Below are 22,658 nucleotides of genomic sequence, written 5' to 3'. Positions count from 1 at the left end.
TTTATTTTTTTATTTTCTCACAGCTACTGATCATGTGATCATTGCTTTGTGCCCTAATACAAAGGGTATCTTTCAGGATCCAAGCTGTAATTGTTTTTATATTTCTATACATACTCTAATAAATATTTCTTATAACAGATTAATATAATTAATAAAAAGAATGTTTTTAATGGGTTAGGGATTTGGCAGGAGATAGAAATGACCCTTGCACATTCTATTACTTGTTCTAATAAGAATGAATAGATTTAGCCTTACAGGCAAGCCTAATACTCAATATCATTTAATGTGTTCCCTAATGTCACTTTGATTTCATAGGTCAAAAGGGTGATGGAGGATTACCTGGCATTCCAGGAAACCCTGGACTTCCTGGTCCAAAGGGAGAACCAGGCTTTCAGGGTTTTCCTGGTGTGCAGGGTCCTCCAGGCCCTCCTGGTTCTCCAGGTCCAGCTCTGGAAGGCCCTAAAGGCGACCCTGGGCCCCAAGGTCCTCCTGGGAGACCAGGTATGTACATGAGTGGTGGGGGAATGGTCTATTTATTAGTTAATTTATTTCATTTTGCTGGCAGGTTATTCAGTCTTTGGGACTTTAGACTCTATAAGAACATCTTACAAGTAAATAGCTTGGTTTATACCTAGCTCCATCTGTTTCTCTGGCATCTAATCATTCTTTTCATTAATGCCTTTCATCATTTACATAAAGTTGAACTAAAACAAATCAACACGGAATAAAAAAGAAAATTGTGGATTTATTAGTCTTTTTATTAAACATAAAGCTATACTGATAACCTGGCAGCAAAATGCCCTCTGCATTTTTAATGTGAGCTTCTCAGCATGTCATCACAGAAATCATTTTAGTGGTCACCCCATAGATGCTTGTGGTTCATACCAAAAGTGTTGCTATGGTTCTGTCATATGATCAGCCAATGTCACCAAGCACAATAAAAAAATTTTATCTTCTCTAGGAACTAGGCAATCAAATTTATCCTCAACATCACAGCATGATTAAATTGAATAGTCATCTCTTCATACCAACTTCATGTCTATACCTCATTTGTCTTATGTTAACTGCTCTAGTAGCCTCAATTTTGCATCCAAAGTTCACTTTTCATTTTGTGTATGTGCTGTGTCACTTCATTTTGCTAAGTTTGGAATGCTTGTACTCATCTGGGATTAATGTCGCTGAGCCCAATCACTGGTGATAGATTATTAACAGATTTTTGGGACTTGATACTCAATTTTTATATTTCAGGTAATTAAAAATTTGGCCTTCGTGATTTAAAATAATAAGAGAAATCTAAGGTTAAAGAAACAAAACAGTTGTCCTTTTATCCTTTGAAAGTCTGGCTCATTTTTTAATGTACTTAAAAATGAAAATTTCCATTTAAATTATGATAAACTCTGAAGTGATTGGAGTTAATTTTAATAAGATATGCTCTGAAAACATGAATCAAATGGGATCACATACTTTGTTCAGAAGGTCATTTTCAAAACCAGATTTGATCTGATCTGACTTGATTGTTTATACAAGGTGTTTAGAGTTTTACCTTGTTTTCACTATTTAAGAAAACCAGTGAAATTCTCCTCAGCCATATTAACTCTTACATGTAAAGAGTTGACACAAATATCTTGCTTGGTATGCATGCAATAATTATAAAATAGACCAAACTATTATCATTTTTTTTTACATTTTAATCAGCACTCTGGTTATTTGTTCTTTACTAGTAATGAAGGTCACTGTTGGCCATTACTGTCAACATAAAGACATTAGTCACAAAGGTGCTTAAAAAAATTACTGTTTCCAAAGAAATAATAACAAAAATAGTAGGAAGAAGAACACCTACCTGATGAGTAGTTTGTGACTTCTCATTTGTTCATAAACTACAAATTAAAATGGAGTTTTAAACCTAATTGATCATAGAATTGGTTGTTTTTGTCTGAACTCATTGGTAATGGTTATTATAAAAATGATTTTTTTGCCTTTCAAAATATGTCACATGTGCTGTTTTTATTTTAGTGCTGATGCTAACTGGTAATAATTTGGTTTGTATACAGATGCATGAATATGAACTTTCATAGTATTCTTTTATTGAATTAAAGTTTAACTTGAAAGAAGTTAGTGTGATGCTTTAGTTTCTTGATATTGCTAACAATTTTGATATTTTTCCTTTTCGTTAATGATGACATTGGGCCTTGGTGAACTTTGATCCCTATCCAGGTCCTACAGGTTAGCTCTTTAACTCCAAAGTAGTAACTGCATGAACTTTGAAACTTTTTTATATTTTTATATATATTTATATGTATGTGTGTATATATAGTTATACATATATACGTGTATGTATATATATGTATATGTGTGTATATATAATTCTCTCTTTCTCCCTCTCTATATATAGGTACAGATATATATGTGTACACACACACACACACACACACACACACACATATATATATACATATATATACACATATAATACACATATATATCTGTACCTAATGCTTTCAAGTGTTTGGATGTATTTTAAGAGCATATATGCCAATTCAGTTCTTACATGTTGGTCTATCTCTGAAACTTGAAAGGAACTTGTAGACTCCAATGTTTCTGTCTATTGGAGTAACCCAAAATTACCTAGTTAGGAACATTAATTTAACATTTTAAAATCCAGATGTTTTTGTCATTTTTAGCCAAAAATTTATAGTACCCAAAAGTGTATTGTATGATATTTTACTTTTACCTTCAGAGTAGAGTGTATTTCTTATTTTTGTTTTATATCTGTTAATGTAAATGAAATTGAGCCATCCTTCACAAAGGTATTCTTTTTTTTAAGTTTTAATTTAAATTCCCATTAGTTAACATACAGTGTAATATCAGCTTCAGATACAATTTAGTGATTCAACACTTACAAACAGCACACAGTGCTCATCACATCAAGTACATTCCTTAATCCCCATGACCTATTTCACCCATCCACCCCACCTCCCCTCTGGTAACCATCTAATTATTTTCTATAGTTAAGAGTCTGTTTCTTGGTTTACCTCTCTCTTTTTTTTTTCTCTTTGCTTGTCTATTTTGTTTCTTAAATTTCACGTAAGAGTGAAATCATATGGTATTTGTCTTTCTTTGACTGACTTATTTTTCTTAGCATTATACTCTCTAGCTCTGTCCACATCATTGCAAATGGCAAGATTTCATTCTTTTTGATTGTTGAGTAATATTCCATTACACACACACACACACACACACACACACACACACACACACACACATATGCACCACATCATTATCCACTCATCAGTTGATAGACATTTGGGCTGTTTCCATAATCTAGCTGTTATAGATAATACTGCTATAAACATCAGGGTGCATGGATCCTTTGAGTTGGTATTTTTATATTTTTTAGGTAAATACTTAGTAGTTCAATTGCTGGATCATAGGGTAGTTCTATTTTTAACTTTTTGAGGAACCTCCATACTGTTTTCCAGAGTGGATGCACCAATTTGCATTCCCACCAATGGTGCACGAGGATTCCCCTTTCTCCACATCCTTGAAAAGGCATTCTTTTTTAAGGTCCTGCAAATTCGTGTTATCAGATCCTGCAAATTCGCAGTTCTTGACTTGCCACAACTCTTGTAATTTTTCAAATCATCTCATCTTCACATTTTGGGTTGTCACAAAGTTCTAAATTCTACTGCTATGAAAATGGACTAATAGGTATGGAGTAAAAAAAATTTCCTTACAACCAGCACAGAATGGAAGCCTCTTAATCTTATTTTAACCATACATATAAAAACAGTACACACCAAAGAACAGTTAATTGCCAGAAGTTGTCCAATGGAAAATTGCGGATTCATAGTGAAAGATGTTACCCTAATAGGCGTAAAAAGAACCACAAATATCTGAATGTGTCTGTTATTTCAAGATAAATAGGCCTTTTCAAATTTCTAAGGAGGAACTACAAGGGGGAAAGTGTATTCCTGAGTTCTGACTACTGGGAATGGCTAGAAATTTAAAATTCATGATTTTTCAAGTTTCTTTTTAGAAAGCCATCTATCTCTATCTAAACTGATTCCCCAGTAACTTACTCCTACTTGCTACTTAATTCCTTCTGCAGACCCATAAATTCATACAGCCAGAGTATCTGATGTAGAAGAGACCTAAGTTTTACACTTTTCAAAGAGATATTATTCACCAGGCACTTGTTAAAGATAGCAATACAAGTTTTACTTAAGACAGTTGCAGTAGGGCACCGACAGTTGCATTAGGGGAGACAGACTGAGCTCGATTCTGAATACAACAAAGAAAAATGGGGATTTATGGTCAACCAGCAGAGTGAGGGAGTAAGTGAATGAAAAATTACTAGAAAGAAATATCAAGGGAAGGTAGATTCTTGCTAAACTTGCCTTATAGAATCCTTACTAAAGTCAGGCCAAAGACTTAGACATCAAGGTTGGGGGATGGGGGGCTTGATCAGATATCAACAGTGGGGTGACTCTCCCTAAACTGACATAGTAGGGTTCTTGCTAAAACTAGACTCAGCATACCAAGAACAGGGCCCAAGGATTGAGGCCAGGTTGAGAAGAAGGCTCAGAGGAGCCCGTCTAAAGTTTAGTCAAAGAGAGAATCTTTGTCACATTTGAGAAAACAGAGGCCCAAAGATGTCAAGAAGCTTGCTCAAGGTCATATGGTTAATCGCTGGCATAGCTGGGAATCTGACTTAGAGCTTCCCAGTGCTCTTCTGTTAAGTGTCTGCTTTACTAGTAACACACATTATCCTTCTACAAAGGCAGTTATATGGCTCAATGCTTATGATCTGACTTTTTATTCTAGTTATAATAAGTGATGAAGCAAAATGGATGCCAGGGTGGCTCAGTCGGTTTAGTGTCTGACTCTTGATTTCGACTCAGGTCATGATCTCATGGTTCATGGGGTTGAGCCCCACATCAGACTCTATGCTGATGGTGCAGAACCTGCTTGGGATTCTCTCTCTCTCTCTGCTTCTCTCTCTCTCTCTCAAAATAAATAAATAAACTTCAAAAAATATAAGCGATGAAGCAAAGTTGCTTCTGCCATCATAGGAGACTCTTAGTTATAGGAAACTGGAGCTTGCCTCCACTCTCTTGTTTTTGTTACCTCATAAATTCCATCAATCCCTATTAACTGCTTCGTGTGTTTTTCCAAAATGGATGTCATCAAAAAGATTAAGACAAGTGCATACGATTTAACTGTCACCATGATAAAGAGAAAAATTAAAGCATACTTGGAAGTAATTTTGAATACCCCCCTGTCTGACTTGCATAGACGTCTGCTGCCTTGATCACTTCCAGATTTTAGTGTTGGCTAGAAGAAGATTGCTTTCTTCTGAGGCACCAGAATATATTCAAAGAAGAAAAAGGGAAGTAGCCACATTACTTTAAAAGCAATTTGACATCTTATTTACCAGATTGTACTGTAAATTACATAGTTATTGGAACCTAGTGTCTACAGTGTTCTCTTCTTTGCAATAGTGGAAGACTACAACCTTAAATGGAAACTGGATTTAAAATTTACTAATCAATTCATCAGCTTATCTTTAGTTATTACCACTTATGTCCAAGACTTTAAATTTTCTATTTTATTTTTTCAGTTACTTTGTTAGGTCATTTGAGAAATAATGCTTTGAGAGCTCCATGTGCAAAATTGACTTGGCATATAACTCATTAAAATTTTACCTCTTAGAAATTAAGATCTTAGAAGTTTTGCTATGATACAATCTGAAGTTTTCCTTGTTACCTACTCAGACCAAAATATATATTTCAGTGACATTTTTCTAAGCATTCTTGTATTGGTCCTACTATAGCATGCAGCATGCACATAGATAAAATGTCTTTACTCAAACTCTGAATTATCTTAGGTAGGAATTCTATTTAACTAATTGTGTGGCCAGACTCTTCTCAAACTGTTGTCATAAATCAGTTTGCCTTATGAATTCCAAATTGCCAAACGCTTTACAAGTTTTATTACCTGGCAGTAATAATAATGTTTTATATTTATGTGACATGCCACCATTTACATCATATAATGTACTTTTATTATAAGCTCATTAAAGACAGAGTTTGGGTCTAGCTAACCTTTGTGTTCCCTGTAGCACCTTGTACATGGAGATATCAGGTCCATATTTTCAAAATTCAATTTGATCGTTAAAACAACTCTGTGAGGGAGGTTCGGGCAGATAACACTGTTCGCATTATGTGGGTGAGAAAACAAGCTCAGAGAGATTGAATTGTCAACAATTCCACCGATATAAATAGTAGAACCAAGAATAGATCCTAGGTTTTCTAATTCCTAGGATTCAATTCTCTAGCACAATTTATCCTCTCTGCTAACCTCAGTGTTTATAAATCATAGCAAGACTTGTAAGGAAAGGAAATTGTGTTTACAGTTAATTAACATTAACCAAGAGTGGTCTTATTTGTAGGCTTTTTATCTTTTTATTTAATGATCCTTCTTTTAATAGTTAATAGACTGATTTAATATGTGCATTGAATAATAATAAAGTGAATTTGATATTTTCTGTGGTTTGGGGTAGGATATTGCATGTCAAAATATTTTAAAGTACCCTTTCACTGATGGCCTTCACATTTTTGGAAAATTTGGCTCTTTATATTTTAAAGTTCAGTGATGAACAAATATATATATTGGTTTTTCCCTGAATAACTTGTTACAAGTAATAATGCAGAAAAGAAAGCTTCTTGATGAATTATGAAAAAAATCAGAAGGTGGCTACATGGAATGATTTTCAAAGAAGGCAAATAGAAGTACAGTTGGTAATGGCTATTGTGTACCTGTATTTTAATTTCTCTATTTAGTCACCTATGATCTTTGTATTTTTGTCTAATGAGCCTTTTAATTTTCTTTTTTTTTTTTTTTTTGAACGTTTATTTATTTTTGGGACAGAGGGAGACAGAGCATGAACGGGGGAGGGGCAGAGAGAGAGGGAGACACAGAATCAGAAACAGGCTCCAGGCTCTGAGCCATCAGCGCAGAGCCTGACGCGGGGCTCGAACTCACGGACCGCGAGATCGTGACCTGGCTGAAGTCGGACGCTTAACCGACTGCGCCACCCAGGTGCCCCTAATGAGCCTTTTAAAGTTAACTGTACCTCTTTGAGGCAATCTGAACATATCAAGAAGTTTGCATGGTGAGTTTTTCCTAAGAGAAGCCAGAGGCCAAGATAAACTTAAACATTTATACAAAATTAACCCTTCGTGAAGGGAATGGAAGGCTATCAGCAAAATGGTACTGTCTTTCCAACTTTAACGTTTGAGATGCTAACTTTTGGAAAGCCATGGTAGTAGTGTTAACATGATATCTGTAGTAGAGTTTTCCATTTTTTGAGTTAATGAAAACTAGCAGCTTATTTCCTATAATAAGCTCTATTTGAAAATGTTTGTCTCTCTATACTTCTGTATGGTTCTGTTTGCCTACTGATTACGCTGTAGGTGTGAGATATGCTGGCAAAGAGGATTATTGTTTAACTTGTGCTATAATGTGAACCACTTCTAACTCATAATCTTATTTTGTACTGTGTGATGTCTGATACTGCTAACATCGATCTTTGAGCTTTGGTGAACTCTGATCTTCCCAGGTTTTCAAGGTTAGACTCTTCACTGGTCAATTCTTTATTTTTTTTTTTTTTTGAATGTTTTGCATGTGTGATAAGAGAAATGCAGTTTTTTGTTTTTGTTTTGTTTTGTTTTGTTTTTGCTATAACTCAGAAGTCATTGAAGGGGGCTGTTCTCAAATACTACCTGCTCTGGTATTTAACATATTGGTGAAGGTAATGTTAGTTGTTTATAATCAAGTTTGAAATGACATTAGGTCTTTGTGGCTTCAATTGTTTATAATAGGTAATTCTTACGTGAAGACATGTTGAATTTTAAATGGATATACACTTATTGTTATCTTTAAGACTGCGTTAAGATTTTCAGTCAGGTATCTGGCCCGTTTGTAATTTCTGCATATTGATATTATTTTCTTGAAGTTTGTTGCTTGACATTGCTCTCATTTGTGTTTATGTGGCTATTTTCAAAAATGGAAGAGCGTAGCTGTTGAGGACTTTAAAAATAAAATCTATATGTCCCTTATATCATTAGCAAATCATTAATTTAAATTTGAGGGACTCCAGAATGGCAGGTATGAATTAATAACATGTAAATTTCCCAATATCTTATTTTAATTGCAGAAAGAACAATGCCCATAACATGCCTACTTTTTTTTTTCAAATATTCTGATAACTTTTCAGCCTGGGGAAAAGAATCATAAAAGATTCCCTTTTTCCCGATCTTACTCTTACTTTGTCATTGTTGGGCTGATTAACAGTTTATTTTTTTCCTAATAAGATGATTTCTACCTGATTTCTAGTCCAAATTATACATTATGGATGAAAGCAAATAATTTTGCTTAGGAAACCCTATCTAAGGGGTTTGAACTCAACAACTGCTTTTCTTTGTTTATTTTAGTGTAAAGTATTCCAGCCCTTTCTTTACGATCAGGAAGGGAATTTAATTTCTAAGTGTGTCTCTCTGGTTGCTGGATTTGGCTGACTATATAATTTAAACTGCTTAAAGATAAAACAATTGTGCTCTTGTGGACCTGCTTCCTCTTTCTCATGTGCCAGATAGAGTAGTGTTATCATATGAAATAACATAGAAATAGCTGAAATATTTAAAATGGGCTTATATTTCAAAGATAGGTTCTTTAAGTTTTACTAAGAATGAAGGTAATAATAGTGATAATAATTTTTAAAAGTCTCTTTCATAATTCTTACTATGTGCCAGGCACTCTGTTAAATAATGTATACATATTATCTTATTTAATCCTTGGTACAACCTGATAAAGTAGGTACTATTCTTATTTCCATTTTAAAAAGGAGGAAATTGAGACCAAAGAGATTAATAAACTTGCTAAAGTCTAGCAGCTAATGATTATTGGAGTTGGGATTCCAACCTAGCATTCTAGCTCCAGAGCCCAGCGTTCTTAATCTGTATGCCATGCTGCCTTGTTAGAATGTAGTCATTGATTCTGGGTCTTAGGAGTATTGGAAGAGAACTAAAGTCTGAATTTTATCTCAGATCAAAAAGATGACCCTTTGTCCGTAGGTAAGCATGAATTCAGGTATTCTAAATTCATTTGCCTATGATATTTCCTTCCAAAGTAATCACTATATATTTTCATTTTTTATTGAAACCAATGAAACACTAAGATAACCAGAGGAGAAAATGTGTAAGTGCTTTTGCCTGTTCATTACTTAGTGCTTCATAACTAATTTCTTAAGGCAGAACTAGATAGTCCTAGCTTCAATCACTGTGTAGCAAGTAACAGCTATTTCCCACCTAGTGACAAAAGATGTGGCCATTCACAAGATCCCCTTGGTTGCTTCATGGACCTAATATCTTTATTTAGAATGAAAAGTTAAAAATATTGTATAAGGAAAAGAGCTTAGCAAAAACCCTATTTTAAATAATTTTATTTATTCACAAGACATATGCAAAATTTTTCTTCACAAATAATTTAAATGAATTTCTGACACTAAAATATTACCGTATATTAATAAGCATGGCACTAAAATGAAATCAAACAGTTTGCTCAAGTAACTATCTTAATTGCATAGTAATAAAAGCTGAATGAAACCACTTACAAATACTACTTACAAAATAACTACTTATATAGCAATTTGATATTAATCGCAATGAGACAAATTGCTTGAATCCCTGATTGTCCTAAGTACCAATTCTTAAAGTGTGGTCTGAAACCAGCAGCTTTAGTTACAAGGCACTTGTAAGAATGCAGATTCCTGGACCCCTCCCCAGCCTTCCTGAATCCAAAACTTTGGGGGTAAGCTCAAGAATATGTTTTAACAGAGTCTCCTGGGGATTCTGATATATGCTCCAATTTGAGAACAGTGCCCTATAGTGTTTGTTTACTTTCACTTAAGTTAAACACTTGGGGTTACAGAAGCAATCTTTATTATAATGTCCTGGGTCCTTTCTTTAACTGTGATCTTATTAGATTTAACATATAATAAAATGCAAACTAAAATGGTCTGCAAATCAGTGTTAATAACAAAAAGAACCCAGCCTAATTTATATTAGAAAGCGTTATCATAGGCCTATATATTTTAATGTAGTCTGGATTTTATTCTGCAAACTAATAGGATTTAGGTGACTGATAATTTAAAAGCCAGACTTTTATACTACTCTTATGCTATACTGAAATTTGGCCATTTGTTGTGCATTATCAAGGTCTACCAGGTCCAGAAGGTCCCCGGGGTCTCCCTGGAAATGGAGGTATTAAAGGAGAGAGAGGAAACCCAGGCCAACCTGGGCAACCTGGTTTGCCTGGTTTGAAAGGAGATCAAGGACCACCAGGACTCCAGGTAGGAAATGGGGGTAGATATTTGATGAGAAAGGGGTGTGGGTGTGTGCATTCAAAATGAGAATTCTAAGCTGCATTATTTTTATTAGTATTTACTGGTCAAGGCTGTGTATATGGCTCCCTGGTGAATTACAAAGAAAAAAAAGGCAAGTTTCCTATCTTTTCCAACTAAAGGAACTTTGTTACTGTATAGTTAAGGAGTTCCTCAGAAGATATTTTACCTGGAGTCATTGCTATGTATATTGTTTAGGTTTGAGAAACCTTCTTTTCAGTGAAAGCAAATTCGTAAAAGAAGACACACATATCAGAGCATTGAATGTGGATGAGACCTTTCACAGGGAAGTAATTAGAATTGAGTGGGGATATTTTAGACTTTGAAATTAGAATTAGGTTCAAACTTCAGCTCCACTTCACACTTCTGCTTTGTGTCTATGAGTAAGGCAGATAGACAGTTTAGGCTTCTGTCTTCACCTTAAAAAAGGAATAATAACATATCCCTACATCTGTACTCATGTACTTTTGCACATTGGTTTGAGTGACCCAGAAAGTCACGTGCTTCTTTTTGAATCATTAACGTTTCTTGCATTCATTCAGGAGGATTGTTAGATTTGGCGACCAACACAGTCTGGGCTCAGTCTTTTAACTCACTGGTGGCTGCTTTATAGCAGAAAAAAGAAAAAGGATCTAAAAAAGTAGTCCTTAAAGCTTTCCAGCAACTAACCTCTTTTCCTCATGTCACCACTTTTCTTCTAGACACATGCTAGAATTAAATTTTAGTCTTCTCTTTATTCATTCTCTACTTACTCCCTCTTCACTCATTTCCCGTGTTCTTCCAGTTCACATGTCTCTATACTTGATTCAAGACTACTACTGCCTGATACCAAGATTTCATGAATCTAGTATTATCAAGTTCTGTTCATTTTCTTTTGTGTAAATTAGTTCTTATATTTGCATGTTTTTTAATTCTTTTATGGGAAATAACGTAAAACTTACAGAAAAACTCCAAGAATGGTAAAAAAAAATACCTTCATGTATCATTTATTCAGATGGACTGGTTGTTGATGTTTTACCCTGTATGTTGTGTGTGTGTATATATATAAACATTTGAGAATAAGTTGCAACTGTCATGCTTTTTTAGTACTAAATACCTGAGTGCATGCTGATTTTAATATATTCTATTTTTAAAAATAGAATGTTTCTTCTTTTGTCTGCTGTTTCTTCACTCTAGTTATGCATCCCAAGCTGGAATACTACATGAGTGATGTTGTGTCCTCCATCAGATATTTAGGCCCATAATAGCCATCTGCCCTTCATTGGTGATTTTAATTTTGATCATTCCAACAAATTGTTATCTGGTTTCTCCACTGTATGGTTACTATTCTTCTCCTTGTGACTAATAAGCAAAACTATAGGAATGCACATTAAGACCATGCAAATATATTGCTTATCATCAGAATTTACCCATATAGTTAAATCTATTTATGATTTTTGTCTCAACCAACCAATACTAGAATAGTGGCAAATTGATAATTTTTTAACTCTAGCACTACCTCTACATATACCAGTCAGCCCTTTGGTAAGCAAGAGCCTCCCTTCTCTTCCATGTATTATTTATTTATTATTAGTATGAACTCATAAAGTCTCTTTAATGATTTTTAAGTTTTTTAAACTGTAATTACCTATTATCTTTTTTTATTTATATATGAAGTTTATTGTCAAATTGGTTTCCATACAACACCCAGTGCTCATCCCAAAAGGTGCCCTCCTCAATACCCATCACCCACCCTCTCCTCCCTCCCACCCCCCATCAACCCTCAGTTTGCTCTCAGTTCTCAACAGTCTCTTATGCTTTGGCTCTCTCCCACTCAAACCTCTTTTTTTTTTTTCCTTCCCCTCCCCCATGGGTTCCTGTTAAGTTTCTCAGGATCCACATAAGAGTGAAACCATATGGTATCTGTCTTTCTCTGTATGGCTTATTTCACTTAGCATCACACTCTCCAGTTCCATCCACGTTGCTACAAAAGGCCATATTTCATTTTTTCTCATTGCCACGTAGTATTCCATAGTGTATATAAACCACAATTTCTTTATCCATTCATCAGTTGATGGACATTTAGGCTCTTTCCATAATTTGGCTATTGTTGAGAGTGCTGCTATGAACATTGGGGTACAAGTGCCCCTATGCATCAGTACTCCTGTGTCCCTTGGATAAATTCCTAGCAGTGCTATTGCTGGGTCATAGGGTAGGTCTATTTTTAATTTTCTGAGGAACCTCCACACTGCTTTCCAGAGCGGCTGCACCAATTTGCATTCCCACCAACAGTGCAAGAGGGTTCCCGTTTCTCCACATCCTCTCCAGCATCTATAGTCTCCTGATTTGTTCATTTTGGCCACTCTGACTGGCGTGAGGTGATATCTGAGTGTGGTTTTGATTTGTATTTCCCTGATAAGGAGCGACGCTGAACATCTTTTCATGTGCCTGTTGGCCATCCGGATGTCTTCTTTAGAGAAGTGTCTATTCATGTTTTCTGCCCATTTCTTCACTGGGTTATTTGCTTTTCGGGTGTGGAGTTTGGTGAGCTCTTTATAGATTTTGGATACTAGCCCTTTGTCCGATATGTCATTTGCAAATATCTTTTCCCATTCCGTTGGTTGCCTTTTAGTTTTGTTGGTTGTTTCCTTTGCTGTGCAGAAGCTTTTTATCTTCATAAGGTCCCAGTAATTCACTTTTGCTTTTAATTCCCTTGCCTTTGGGGATGTGTCGAGTAAGAGATTGCTACGGCTGAGGTCAGAGAGGTCTTTTCCTGCTTTCTCCTCTAGGGTTTTGATGGTTTCCTGTCTCACATTCAGGTCCTTTATCCATTTTGAGTTTATTTTTGTGAATGGTGTGAGAAAGTGGTCTAGTTTCAACCTTCTGCATGTTGCTGTCCAGTTCTCCCAGCACCATTTGTTAAAGAGACTGTCTTTTTTCCATTGGATGTTCTTTCCTGCTTTGTCAAAGATGAGTTGGCCATACGTTTGTGGGTCTAGTTCTGGGGTTTCTATTCTATTCCATTGGTCTATGTGTCTGTTTTTGTGCCAATACCATGCTGTCTTGATGATGACAGCTTTGTAGTAGAGGCTAAAGTCTGGGATTGTGATGCCTCCTGCTTTGGTCTTCTTCTTCAAAATTACTTTGGCTATTCGGGGCCTTTTGTGGTTCCATATGAATTTTAGGATTGCTTGTTCTAGTTTCGAGAAGAATGCTGGTGCAATTTTGATTGGGATTGCATTGAATGTGTAGATAGCTTTGGGTAGTATTGACATTTTGACAATATTTATTCTTCCAATCCATGAGCAGGGAATGTCTTTCCATTTCTTTAAATCTTCTTCAATTACCTTCATAAGCTTTCTATAGTTTTCAGCATACAGATCTTTTACATCTTTGGTTAGATTTATTCCTAGGTATTTTATGCTTCTTGGTGCAATTGTGAATGGGATCAGTTTCCTTATTTGTCTTTCTGTTGCTTCATTGTTAGTGTATAAGAATGCAACTGATTTCTGTACATTGATTTTGTATCCTGCAACTTTGCTGAATTCATGTATCAGTTCTAGCAGACTTTTGGTGGAGTCTGTCGGATTTTCCATGTATAATATCATGTCATCTGCAAAAAGCGAAAGCTTGACTTCATCTTTGCCAATTTTGATGCCTTTGATTTCCTTTTGTTGTCTGATTGCTGATGCTAGAACTTCCAGCACTATGTTAAACAACAGCGGTGAGAGTGGGCATCCCTGTCGTGTTCCTGATCTCAGGGAAAAAGCTCTCAGTTTTTCCCCGTTGAGGATGATGTTAGCTGTGGGCTTTTCATAAATGGCTTTTATGATCTTTAAGTATGTTCCTTCTATCCCGACTTTCTCAAGGGTTTTTATTAAGAAAGGGTGCTGGATTTTGTCAAAGGCCTTTTCTGCATCGATTGACAGGATCATATGGTTTTTCTCTTTTTTTTTGTTAATGTGATGTATCACGTTGATTGATTTGCGAATGTTGAACCAGCCCTGCATCCCAGGAATGAATCCCACTTGATCATGGTGAATAATTCTTTTTATATGCCGTTGAATTCGATTTGCTAGCATCTTATTGAGAATGTTTGCATCCATATTCATCAGGGATATTGGCCTGTAGTTCTCTTTTTTTACTGGGTCTCTGTCTGGTTTAGGAATCAAAGTAATACTGGCTTCCTAGAATGAGTCTGGAAGTTTTCCTTCCCTTTCTATTTCTTGGAATAGCTTGAGAAGGATAGGTATTATCTCTGCTTTAAATGTCTGGTAGAACTCCCCTGGGAAGCCATCTGGTCCTGGACTCTTATTTGTTGGGAGATTTTTGATAACCGATTCAATTTCTTCGCTGGTTATGGGTGTGTTCAAGCTTTCTATTTCCTCCTGATTGAGTTTTGGAAGAGTGTGGGTGTTCAGGAATTTGTCCATTTCTTCCAAGTGGTCCAATTTGTTGGCATATAATTTTTCATAGTATTCCCTGATAATTCTTTGTATCTCTGAGGGATTGGTTGTAATCATTCCATTTTCAGTCATGATTTTATCTATTTGGGTCATCTCCCTTTTCTTTTTGAGAAGCCTGGCTAGAGGTTTGTCAATTTTGTTTATTTTTTCAAAAAACCAACTCTTGGTTTCGTTGATCTGCTCTACCGTGTTTTTAGATTCTATATTGTTTATTTCTGCTCTGATCTTTATTATTTCTCTTCTTCTGCTGGGTTTAGGCTGCCTTTGCTGTTCTGCTTCTATTTCCTTTAGGTGTGCTGTTAGATTTTGTATTTGGGAGTTTTCTTGTTTCTTGAGCTAGGCCTGGATTGCAATGTATTTTCCTCTCAGGACTGCCTTCGCTGCGTCCCAAAGCTTTTGGATTGTTGTATTTTCATTTTCGTTTGTTTCCATATATTTTTTAATTTCTTCTCGAATTGCCTGGTTGACCCACTCATTCGTTAGTAGGGTGTTCTTTAACCTCCATGCTTTTGGAGGTTTTCCAGACTTTTTTCTGTGGTTGATTTCAAGCTTCATAGCATTGTGGTCTGAAAGTATGCATGGTATGATTTCAATTCTTGTAAACTTATGAAGGGCTCTTTTGTGACCCAGTATATGATGTATCTTGGAGAATGTTCCATGTGCACTCGAGAAGAAAGTATATTCTGTTGCTTTGGGATGCAGAGTTCTAAATAGATCTGTCAAGTCCATCTGATCCAATGTCTCATTCAGGGCCCTTGTTTCTTTATTGACCGTGTGTCTAGATGATCTATCCATTTCTGTAAGTGGGGTGGTAAAGTCCCCTGCAATTACCACATTCTTCTCAATAAGGTTGCTTATGTTTATGAGTAATTGTTTTATATATTTGGGCGCTCCGGTATTCGGCGCATAGACATTTATAATTGTTAGCTCTTCCTGATGGATAGACCCTGTCACTATTATATAATGTCCTTCTTCATCTCTTGTGACAGCCTTTAATTTAAAGTCTAGTTTGTCTGATATAAGTATGGCTACTCCAGCTTTCTTTTGGCTTCCAGTAGCATGATAAATAGTTCTCCATCCCCTCACTCTCAATCTAAAGGTGTCCTCAGGTCTAAACTGAGTCTCTTGTAGACAGCAAATAGATGGGTCTTGTTTTTTTATCCATTCTGATACCCTATGTCTTTTGGTTGGCGCATTTAATCCATTTACATTCAGTGTTATTATAGAAAGATATGGGTTTAAAGTCATTGTGATGTCTGTATGTTTTATGCTTGTAGTGATGTCTCTGGTACTTTGTCTCACAGGGTCCCCCTTAGGATCTCTTGTAGGGCTGGTTTAGTGGTGACAAATTGCTTCAGTTTTTGTTTGTTTGGGAAGACCTTTATCTCTCCTTCTATTCTAAATGACAGACTTGCTGGATAAAGGATTCTCGGCTGCATAGTTTTTCTGTCTAGCACACTGAAAATCTCGTGCCAATTCTTTCTGGCCTGCCAAGTTTCAAAAGAGAGATCAGTCACGAGTCTTATAGGTCTCCCTTTATATGTGAGGGCACGTTTACCCCTTGCTGCTTTCAGAATTTTCTCTTTATCCTTGTATTTTGCCAGTTTCACTATGATATGTCGTGCAGAAGATCGATTCAAGTTACGTCTGAAGGGAGTTCTCTGTGCCTCTTGGATTTCAATGCCTTTTTCCTTCCCCACTTCAGGGAAGTTCTCAGCTATGATTTCTTCAAGTACCCCTTCAGCACCTTTCCCTCTCTCTTCCTCCTCTGGGATACCAATTATGCGTAGATTATTTCTTTTTAGTGTATCACTTAGTTCTCTAATTTTCCCCTCATACTCCTGGATTTTTTTTATCTCTCTTTTTCTCAGCTTCCTCTTTTTCCATAACTTTATCTTCTAGTTCACCTATTCTCTCCTCTGCCTCTTCAATCCGAGCCGTGGTGGTTTCCATTTTGTTATGCATTTCATTTAAAGCGTTTTTCAGCTCCTCGTGACTGTTCCTTAGTCCCTTGATCTCTGTAGCAAGAGATTCTCTGCTGTCAGCTATACTGTTTTCAAGCCCAGCGATTAATTTTATGACTATTATTCTAAATTCACTTTCTGTTATATTATTTAAATCCTTTTTGATCAGGTCATTAGCTGTTGTTATTTCCTGGAGATTCTTCTGAGGGGAATTCTTCCGCTTGGTCATTTTGGATAGTCCCTGGCGTGGTGAGGACCTGCAGGGCACTTCCCCTGTGCTGTGCTGTGGTGTATAACTGGAGTTGGTGGGCGGAGCCGCAGTCAGACCTGATGTCTGCCCCCAGCCCACCACTGGGGCCACAGTCAGACTGGTGTGTGCCTTCTCTTCCCCTCTCCTAGGGGCGGGATTCACTGTGGGGTAGGGTGGCCTGTCTGGGCTACTTGCACACTGCCAGGCTTGTGATGCTGCGGATCTGGCGTCTTAGCTGGGGTGGGTAGGCAAGGTGCACAGGGGCAGGAGGGGCAGGCTTAGCTCGCTTCTCCTTAGGTGATCCACTTCAGGGGGGACCCTGTGGCAGCGGGAGTGAGTCAGATCCGCTCCCAGAGGTTTGGCTCCGCAGAAGCACAGAGGTGGGTGTTTGCGCGGAGCAAGCAAGTTCCCTGGCAGGAACTGGTTCTCTTTGGGATTTTGGCTGGGGGATGGGCGGGGGAGATGGCGCTGGTGAGCGTCTGAGTTCCCCACCAAGCTGAGCTCTGTCGTCCGGGGGCTCAGCAGCTCTCCCTCCCTTTGTCCTCCAGCCTTCCCGCTTTCTGAGCAGAGCTGTTAACTTATGACCTCCCAGCCACTAAGTCGCGCTTGCTGTGGGAACACAGTCTTTCAGGCCCCTCCGCTTTTTGCAAGTCAGACTTGGGGGCTCTGCTTGGCCGGCGAGCCGCTCCTCCGCCCCGGCTCCCTCCCGCCAGTCCGTGGAGCGCGCACCGCCTCGCCGCCCTTCCTACCCTCTTCCGTGGGCCTCTCGTCTGCGCTTGGCTCCGGCGACTCCGTTCTGCTAATCCTCTGGCGGTTTTCTGGGTTATTTAGGCAGGTGTAGGTGGAATCTAAGTGATCAGCAGGACGAGCGTTGAGCCCAGCGTCCTCCTACGCCGCCATCTTCCGCAAGTCGAGCTGTAATTACCAATTTTCATGCTCAAATTATCCTGGATTTGGAAACTTCTTCAAGCTGGATCCTATGTCTTTCTAACATGCTCTGGTTTTTTTAAGCTGTTTCTTACATGTTGGACTAATATGTACCATGTTTGCCCCTCTTTTATTCCTAATAATAAGAGTTTCATTTTAACACACTTACTCTTCCTTTAGGTACATTCTAGACTTCCTCTCAACTCTTCTTCTTCCCATAGTTTTCCTGGCCCTCAAACCCAATTAAGTAACAGGCCCTGCTATATTTTTTGCTAAGTCTTGCAGACTATCATTTCTGCACTTGCACTTGTGATTCTAACTGAAGCACTTATCACCTCAGTGCTATACTAAAAAAAAAAAAAAAAACCTCTTTGTTAATGATAATAAAATAATAGCTGCCATTTCTTAAGTACACACTACATGCCAATCAGTTTTCTAAGTACTTAATATGAGCTATCTCATTTAATCCTCACAAAACCTCCATGAAGTTGATACTATTATTTTCTCTATGTTAGAGATGAGAAAACTGTGAATCAAAGGGGTTAAATAATCAACTCAAGGTCACATGGACTAGTAAGAGGCAAAATTGGGATTTGGATCTTGGAAGTTTGACTCTAGAGCCAGTGCTATAAATGAATATGAACACTATATAGCCTCACTCTCTCCCCCTCCAATTTTCTTTTCTAAAATCAACAATTTTGTTTATTCAGGGTAATCCTGGTCGGCCAGGTCTCAATGGAATGAAAGGAGATCCTGGTCTCCCGGGTGTTCCAGGATTTCCAGGTATTTGAAGGGATATTTTGAAGTTCCCTTTTTATTTTAAACTCCTTTGGGATAAGATAGCCATTTTCTGATTTGACTGGGTAAATGCTAGGCCCCTGTCGCTTTTCTGTGCCATTGTATGTGCCTTCTTTGCAGGCATGAAGGGACCCAGTGGAATACCTGGTTCAACTGGCCCTGAAGGGGATCCAGGACTTGTTGGCCCCCCAGGTAAGACTTACTCCAGGAGCTAGTTATACCTGATTTTTAAACACATTGAGGAATTTGAATGTTTGCATTCTGTCTTTCAACCAAAATTTTAGAGTCTCAATCCCCAACAACTGAGGGATTGTTCCCTTTATTTACTCATCTCTCAACCTCTCTATTTACTAATGTAAGATTGATACCAGATCTTTTAAGTTTAAGATGGATACAGGGCTAACAATTATGCTTCACTAAGATTTTTATTGGCTTTTATACTAACCTTCCCGTATTCAGTTGAACAGATCACAAGAACAAGTCATTTTTAGTTGGAAGTATTTTCAATATGAAAATAGTTCTTTTTTCTGGAGACTTATAGAGGTTTCCTGTAAATTGAAATAGGACAAGTGCTAAATTCCATCACTAGTTCAGTGGGACACTTCACAAGCACAATAAACAAGAAGCGCAAACGATGTTAGAATCAGAATGGACTTGTCCGGAAATAGAGTTGTTTTCCCCTGACACAGATTTGTAATGGATTAGACTTTCTAGTAACCAAGTCATGCTTCAAAGCTTGAAAATAGGGACAGTAGGCCTAATTTTTCCATTGACCCTAAGGAAAGTATTTATTTTTTCAGTCTTCTGGGTGAGATGATAGTTTTCCCAGACACATTTCTGTTGGACATGGCAGTATTTGAACACCTATAACTTGTGTTTTTCACACCAATTTTTATTCTGACCTTAGGACACTTTGGCATCCATTCCTTCTGGCCTTTCTTTTTCCTACCTTCAAACTTGAATATTTTACCTCTTAGGTCCCCCTGGATTACCTGGTCCTTCAGGACAGAGTATTATAATCAAAGGAGATGTTGGTCCACCAGGGATCCCAGGCCAGCCTGGATTAAAAGGTCTACCAGGACTACCAGGACCTCAAGGCTTACCAGGTACCTTTGCAGATCATCTTTCTAAGCTTTATCTATTTGAGAATATTTCCCTAGTTCTCCTGTTACTTGCCAGAATTCATTTCTGAGGAGTCTCAACAGCTCGTAGAATAGCAGACTGCCAGAGGTCCCATCTCCTGTTTTCTTGAAAATGTTCATTTCTCATGCCCTAATCTTATCCTTTACCCCAAGTCTGACCGCTCCTAGCCAGTTCTTCTGGCTATTCTAATTTGAACGATTGGGTTAATGTTGTTACAAATTTTGTGAAGAAATGAAAATGCATTCAAGATCTGGTGCTTTCTCTGTTCCAACCACCAGAAGGATACAAAGCTAATTTGGTGGACTGTCACTTCCCCACTGTGAGACCTCATGATTTTTAAACTAAATCCTGTCTAGTTGGCCATTTGACTCTATGCTTGCAGCCAACTCTGATTATAAAACAAAGCTAGAAACTAACTTCAGTCTTTCTCACTTATTAAGTGATTGGTTGTCAATCTTTCCATAATCTAAATGAACCAGGCAGTAAAAACTCCCACCTGTGGTGGGACAGATAACAAAGTCAGGCCTTGTACTCCTATTTTGTTCTGAGGCAAAGACACAACTGCCATACTATGGGAATCTCTGCAGAGAAAAATTGATCATTTAAAACTAAAGCTAAATCCTTGTCTGCTTCGTTTGTCCCAGGCTTGAGCTATTCCTTCATGTATCTGGATTGAAGACAAGACCAGATTATGAATTTAGTGACACTGAAGGACCTTAAGTTTCCTGTATCTGTCTGGATATGGAATTACACCCATATTTGAAGACCTGTTTTCTTCCCCTATAGGTCCAATTGGCCCTCCAGGAGATCCTGGACGCAACGGACTCCCAGGCTTTGATGGTGCAGGAGGGCGCAAAGGAGACCCAGGTCTGCCAGGCCAGCCAGGTGAGACAAGTAGAATAATGTTGCCAATAGCATTCTCAAGTCTGAGACACTTGTACATGTATGGTGTCCAATTGGAGCTGTGAGAGTTTTCTCTTGAGAGAGTGTACCTACCTGCTGACTCTGTTGCTGGGGGAAAAGAGGATAGCACATACAAGGAGATTTTCCAGTATAAGAAAAGCATAGAAAGCTTGTGTGTGTGTGTGTGTGTGTGTGTGTGTGTGTGTGTGTGTGTGTTTAGAGCACTGGAAAACCCAGCTCTTCCTCAAAAGTTTTTCCAGGCACTCCCTGTACTTAACCTGTTCTGATCTTTTTCAGTGTATTGATTTAAATCCCATGACCATCTTGAAACTATTGTGAATCCTTCCATGTTTGAAAATATGACAATACAATTTAATTTCCCCCATAAAATTCAGTAAATGTAGTTGTAGAGTTTGTAAAGTTTAAACTGATCCCCATAGAGCTTTGAGAGTCATAGTGGGATACTGAGATGACAAATTAATACTCAGATTTTTTCGTTCATTGATGAATAGGCGCTCCTGATAATGTTGACTCTGGTATCCACTAGATTTCCAATATGTTCTCCAGCTACTTCCTAGAATAATTTGAGTCACCTTGCAATAAAAAATCCAGGCAGAGGAACTGAATAGACACTTTTCCAAACTAGACATATAGATGGCCAACAGACACATGAAAAGATGCTCAATATCACTAATTATCAGGGAAATGCAAATCAAAATGACAATGATATATCATCTTATACTCATCCCATCAAAAGACAGGAAATAACGGGTGTTGACAAGGACATGGAGAAAAAGGAACCCTCATGTACTGTTTGTGGGAATGTAAATTGGTGCAGCCATTGTGGAAAACAGTATAGAGGTTCCTCAAAAAATTAAAAATAGAATTACCACAATGATCCAGTAATTCTACTACTGGGTATTTACCCCCAAAAAACCCAAAAACACTAATTCAAAAAGATACACCCACCCCTCTGTTTATTGTAGCATTATTTACAATAGCCACGATATGGAAGCAGCCCAGCTTTCCACTGATAGATGAACAGATATATATATCAGTGATACACAGACACACACACACACACACACACACACAAAGGAATATTACTCAGCCATAAGAAAGAATGAGATCTTGTCATTTACAACAACATGGATGGACCTAGAGTGTATAATACTAAATGAAATAACTCAGAGAAAGAGAAATACCATATGAGTTCACTCATATGTGGAATTCAATAAACAAATGAACAAAGGAAAAAAAAGAGACAAACAAAAAACTAGACTCTTGAATACAGAGAACAAACTGGTGATTGCCAAAGGGGGGGTGGATTGGGGGTGGGTGAAATAGATAGAGGGGATTGAAAGTACTCACTTATCATGATGAACAATGATTAATGTATTAAATTGTTGGATTACTGTATTGTACACCTGAAACTAATATAATACTGTTTGTTAACTATACTTCAATAAAAAAATTAAAATTAAAAAAACACACTCGTAACATTGCTAAAACAGAAATAAATGATAATAAACTAAATAGATTTTTAATATGTGTTAGCAACTCTAGACAATATAAATATAACTCTGAATAATATAAACATAAAGAATATTTATTGGCAAAAAATATGAGTGGCAGCAAGACAGAGTGGTAATACCTATGGTCTTCCTGGAACCAATACCCTGCCATTTCATTAACTGCATACAGGAAAGAAACAAGTTAGTATCATCACATGTGGGCATTGCTGTGAAGGTTCCCCAAAGTGAAAA

The 22,658-nt window shown here is 37.4% G+C and overlaps 1 protein-coding gene across 8 annotated transcripts in view; it reads left to right on the top strand.

The window, feature by feature from the left end:
* COL4A5 (collagen type IV alpha 5 chain) overlaps positions 1 to 22,658 on the top strand; it is a 269,256-nt gene that overhangs the window by 224,365 nt on the left and 22,233 nt on the right. For 5 of the 8 annotated variants that reach the window (XM_040468444.1, XM_040468445.1, XM_040468446.1 and 2 more), the window contains exons 42-49: positions 316 to 501; positions 2,215 to 2,223; positions 7,622 to 7,630; positions 10,278 to 10,411; positions 18,759 to 18,831; positions 18,967 to 19,038; positions 19,824 to 19,952; positions 20,776 to 20,874. In XM_040468444.1, the coding sequence (XP_040324378.1) occupies positions 316 to 501; positions 2,215 to 2,223; positions 7,622 to 7,630; positions 10,278 to 10,411; positions 18,759 to 18,831; positions 18,967 to 19,038; positions 19,824 to 19,952; positions 20,776 to 20,874 (711 nt within the window). The remainder of the gene's footprint in view (positions 1 to 315; positions 502 to 2,214; positions 2,224 to 7,621; positions 7,631 to 10,277; positions 10,412 to 18,758; positions 18,832 to 18,966; positions 19,039 to 19,823; positions 19,953 to 20,775; positions 20,875 to 22,658) is intronic. The other 3 variants (XM_040468447.1, XM_040468448.1, XM_040468449.1) reach the window with 3 other exon arrangements.

This window comes from Herpailurus yagouaroundi, unplaced genomic scaffold, assembly GCF_014898765.1.
Source record: "Herpailurus yagouaroundi ecotype Mexico unplaced genomic scaffold, PumYag 67700, whole genome shotgun sequence".
NCBI classification, from domain to species: Eukaryota; Metazoa; Chordata; class Mammalia; order Carnivora; family Felidae; genus Herpailurus; species Herpailurus yagouaroundi.
This window is presented reverse-complemented; position numbering and strand designations above follow the sequence as displayed.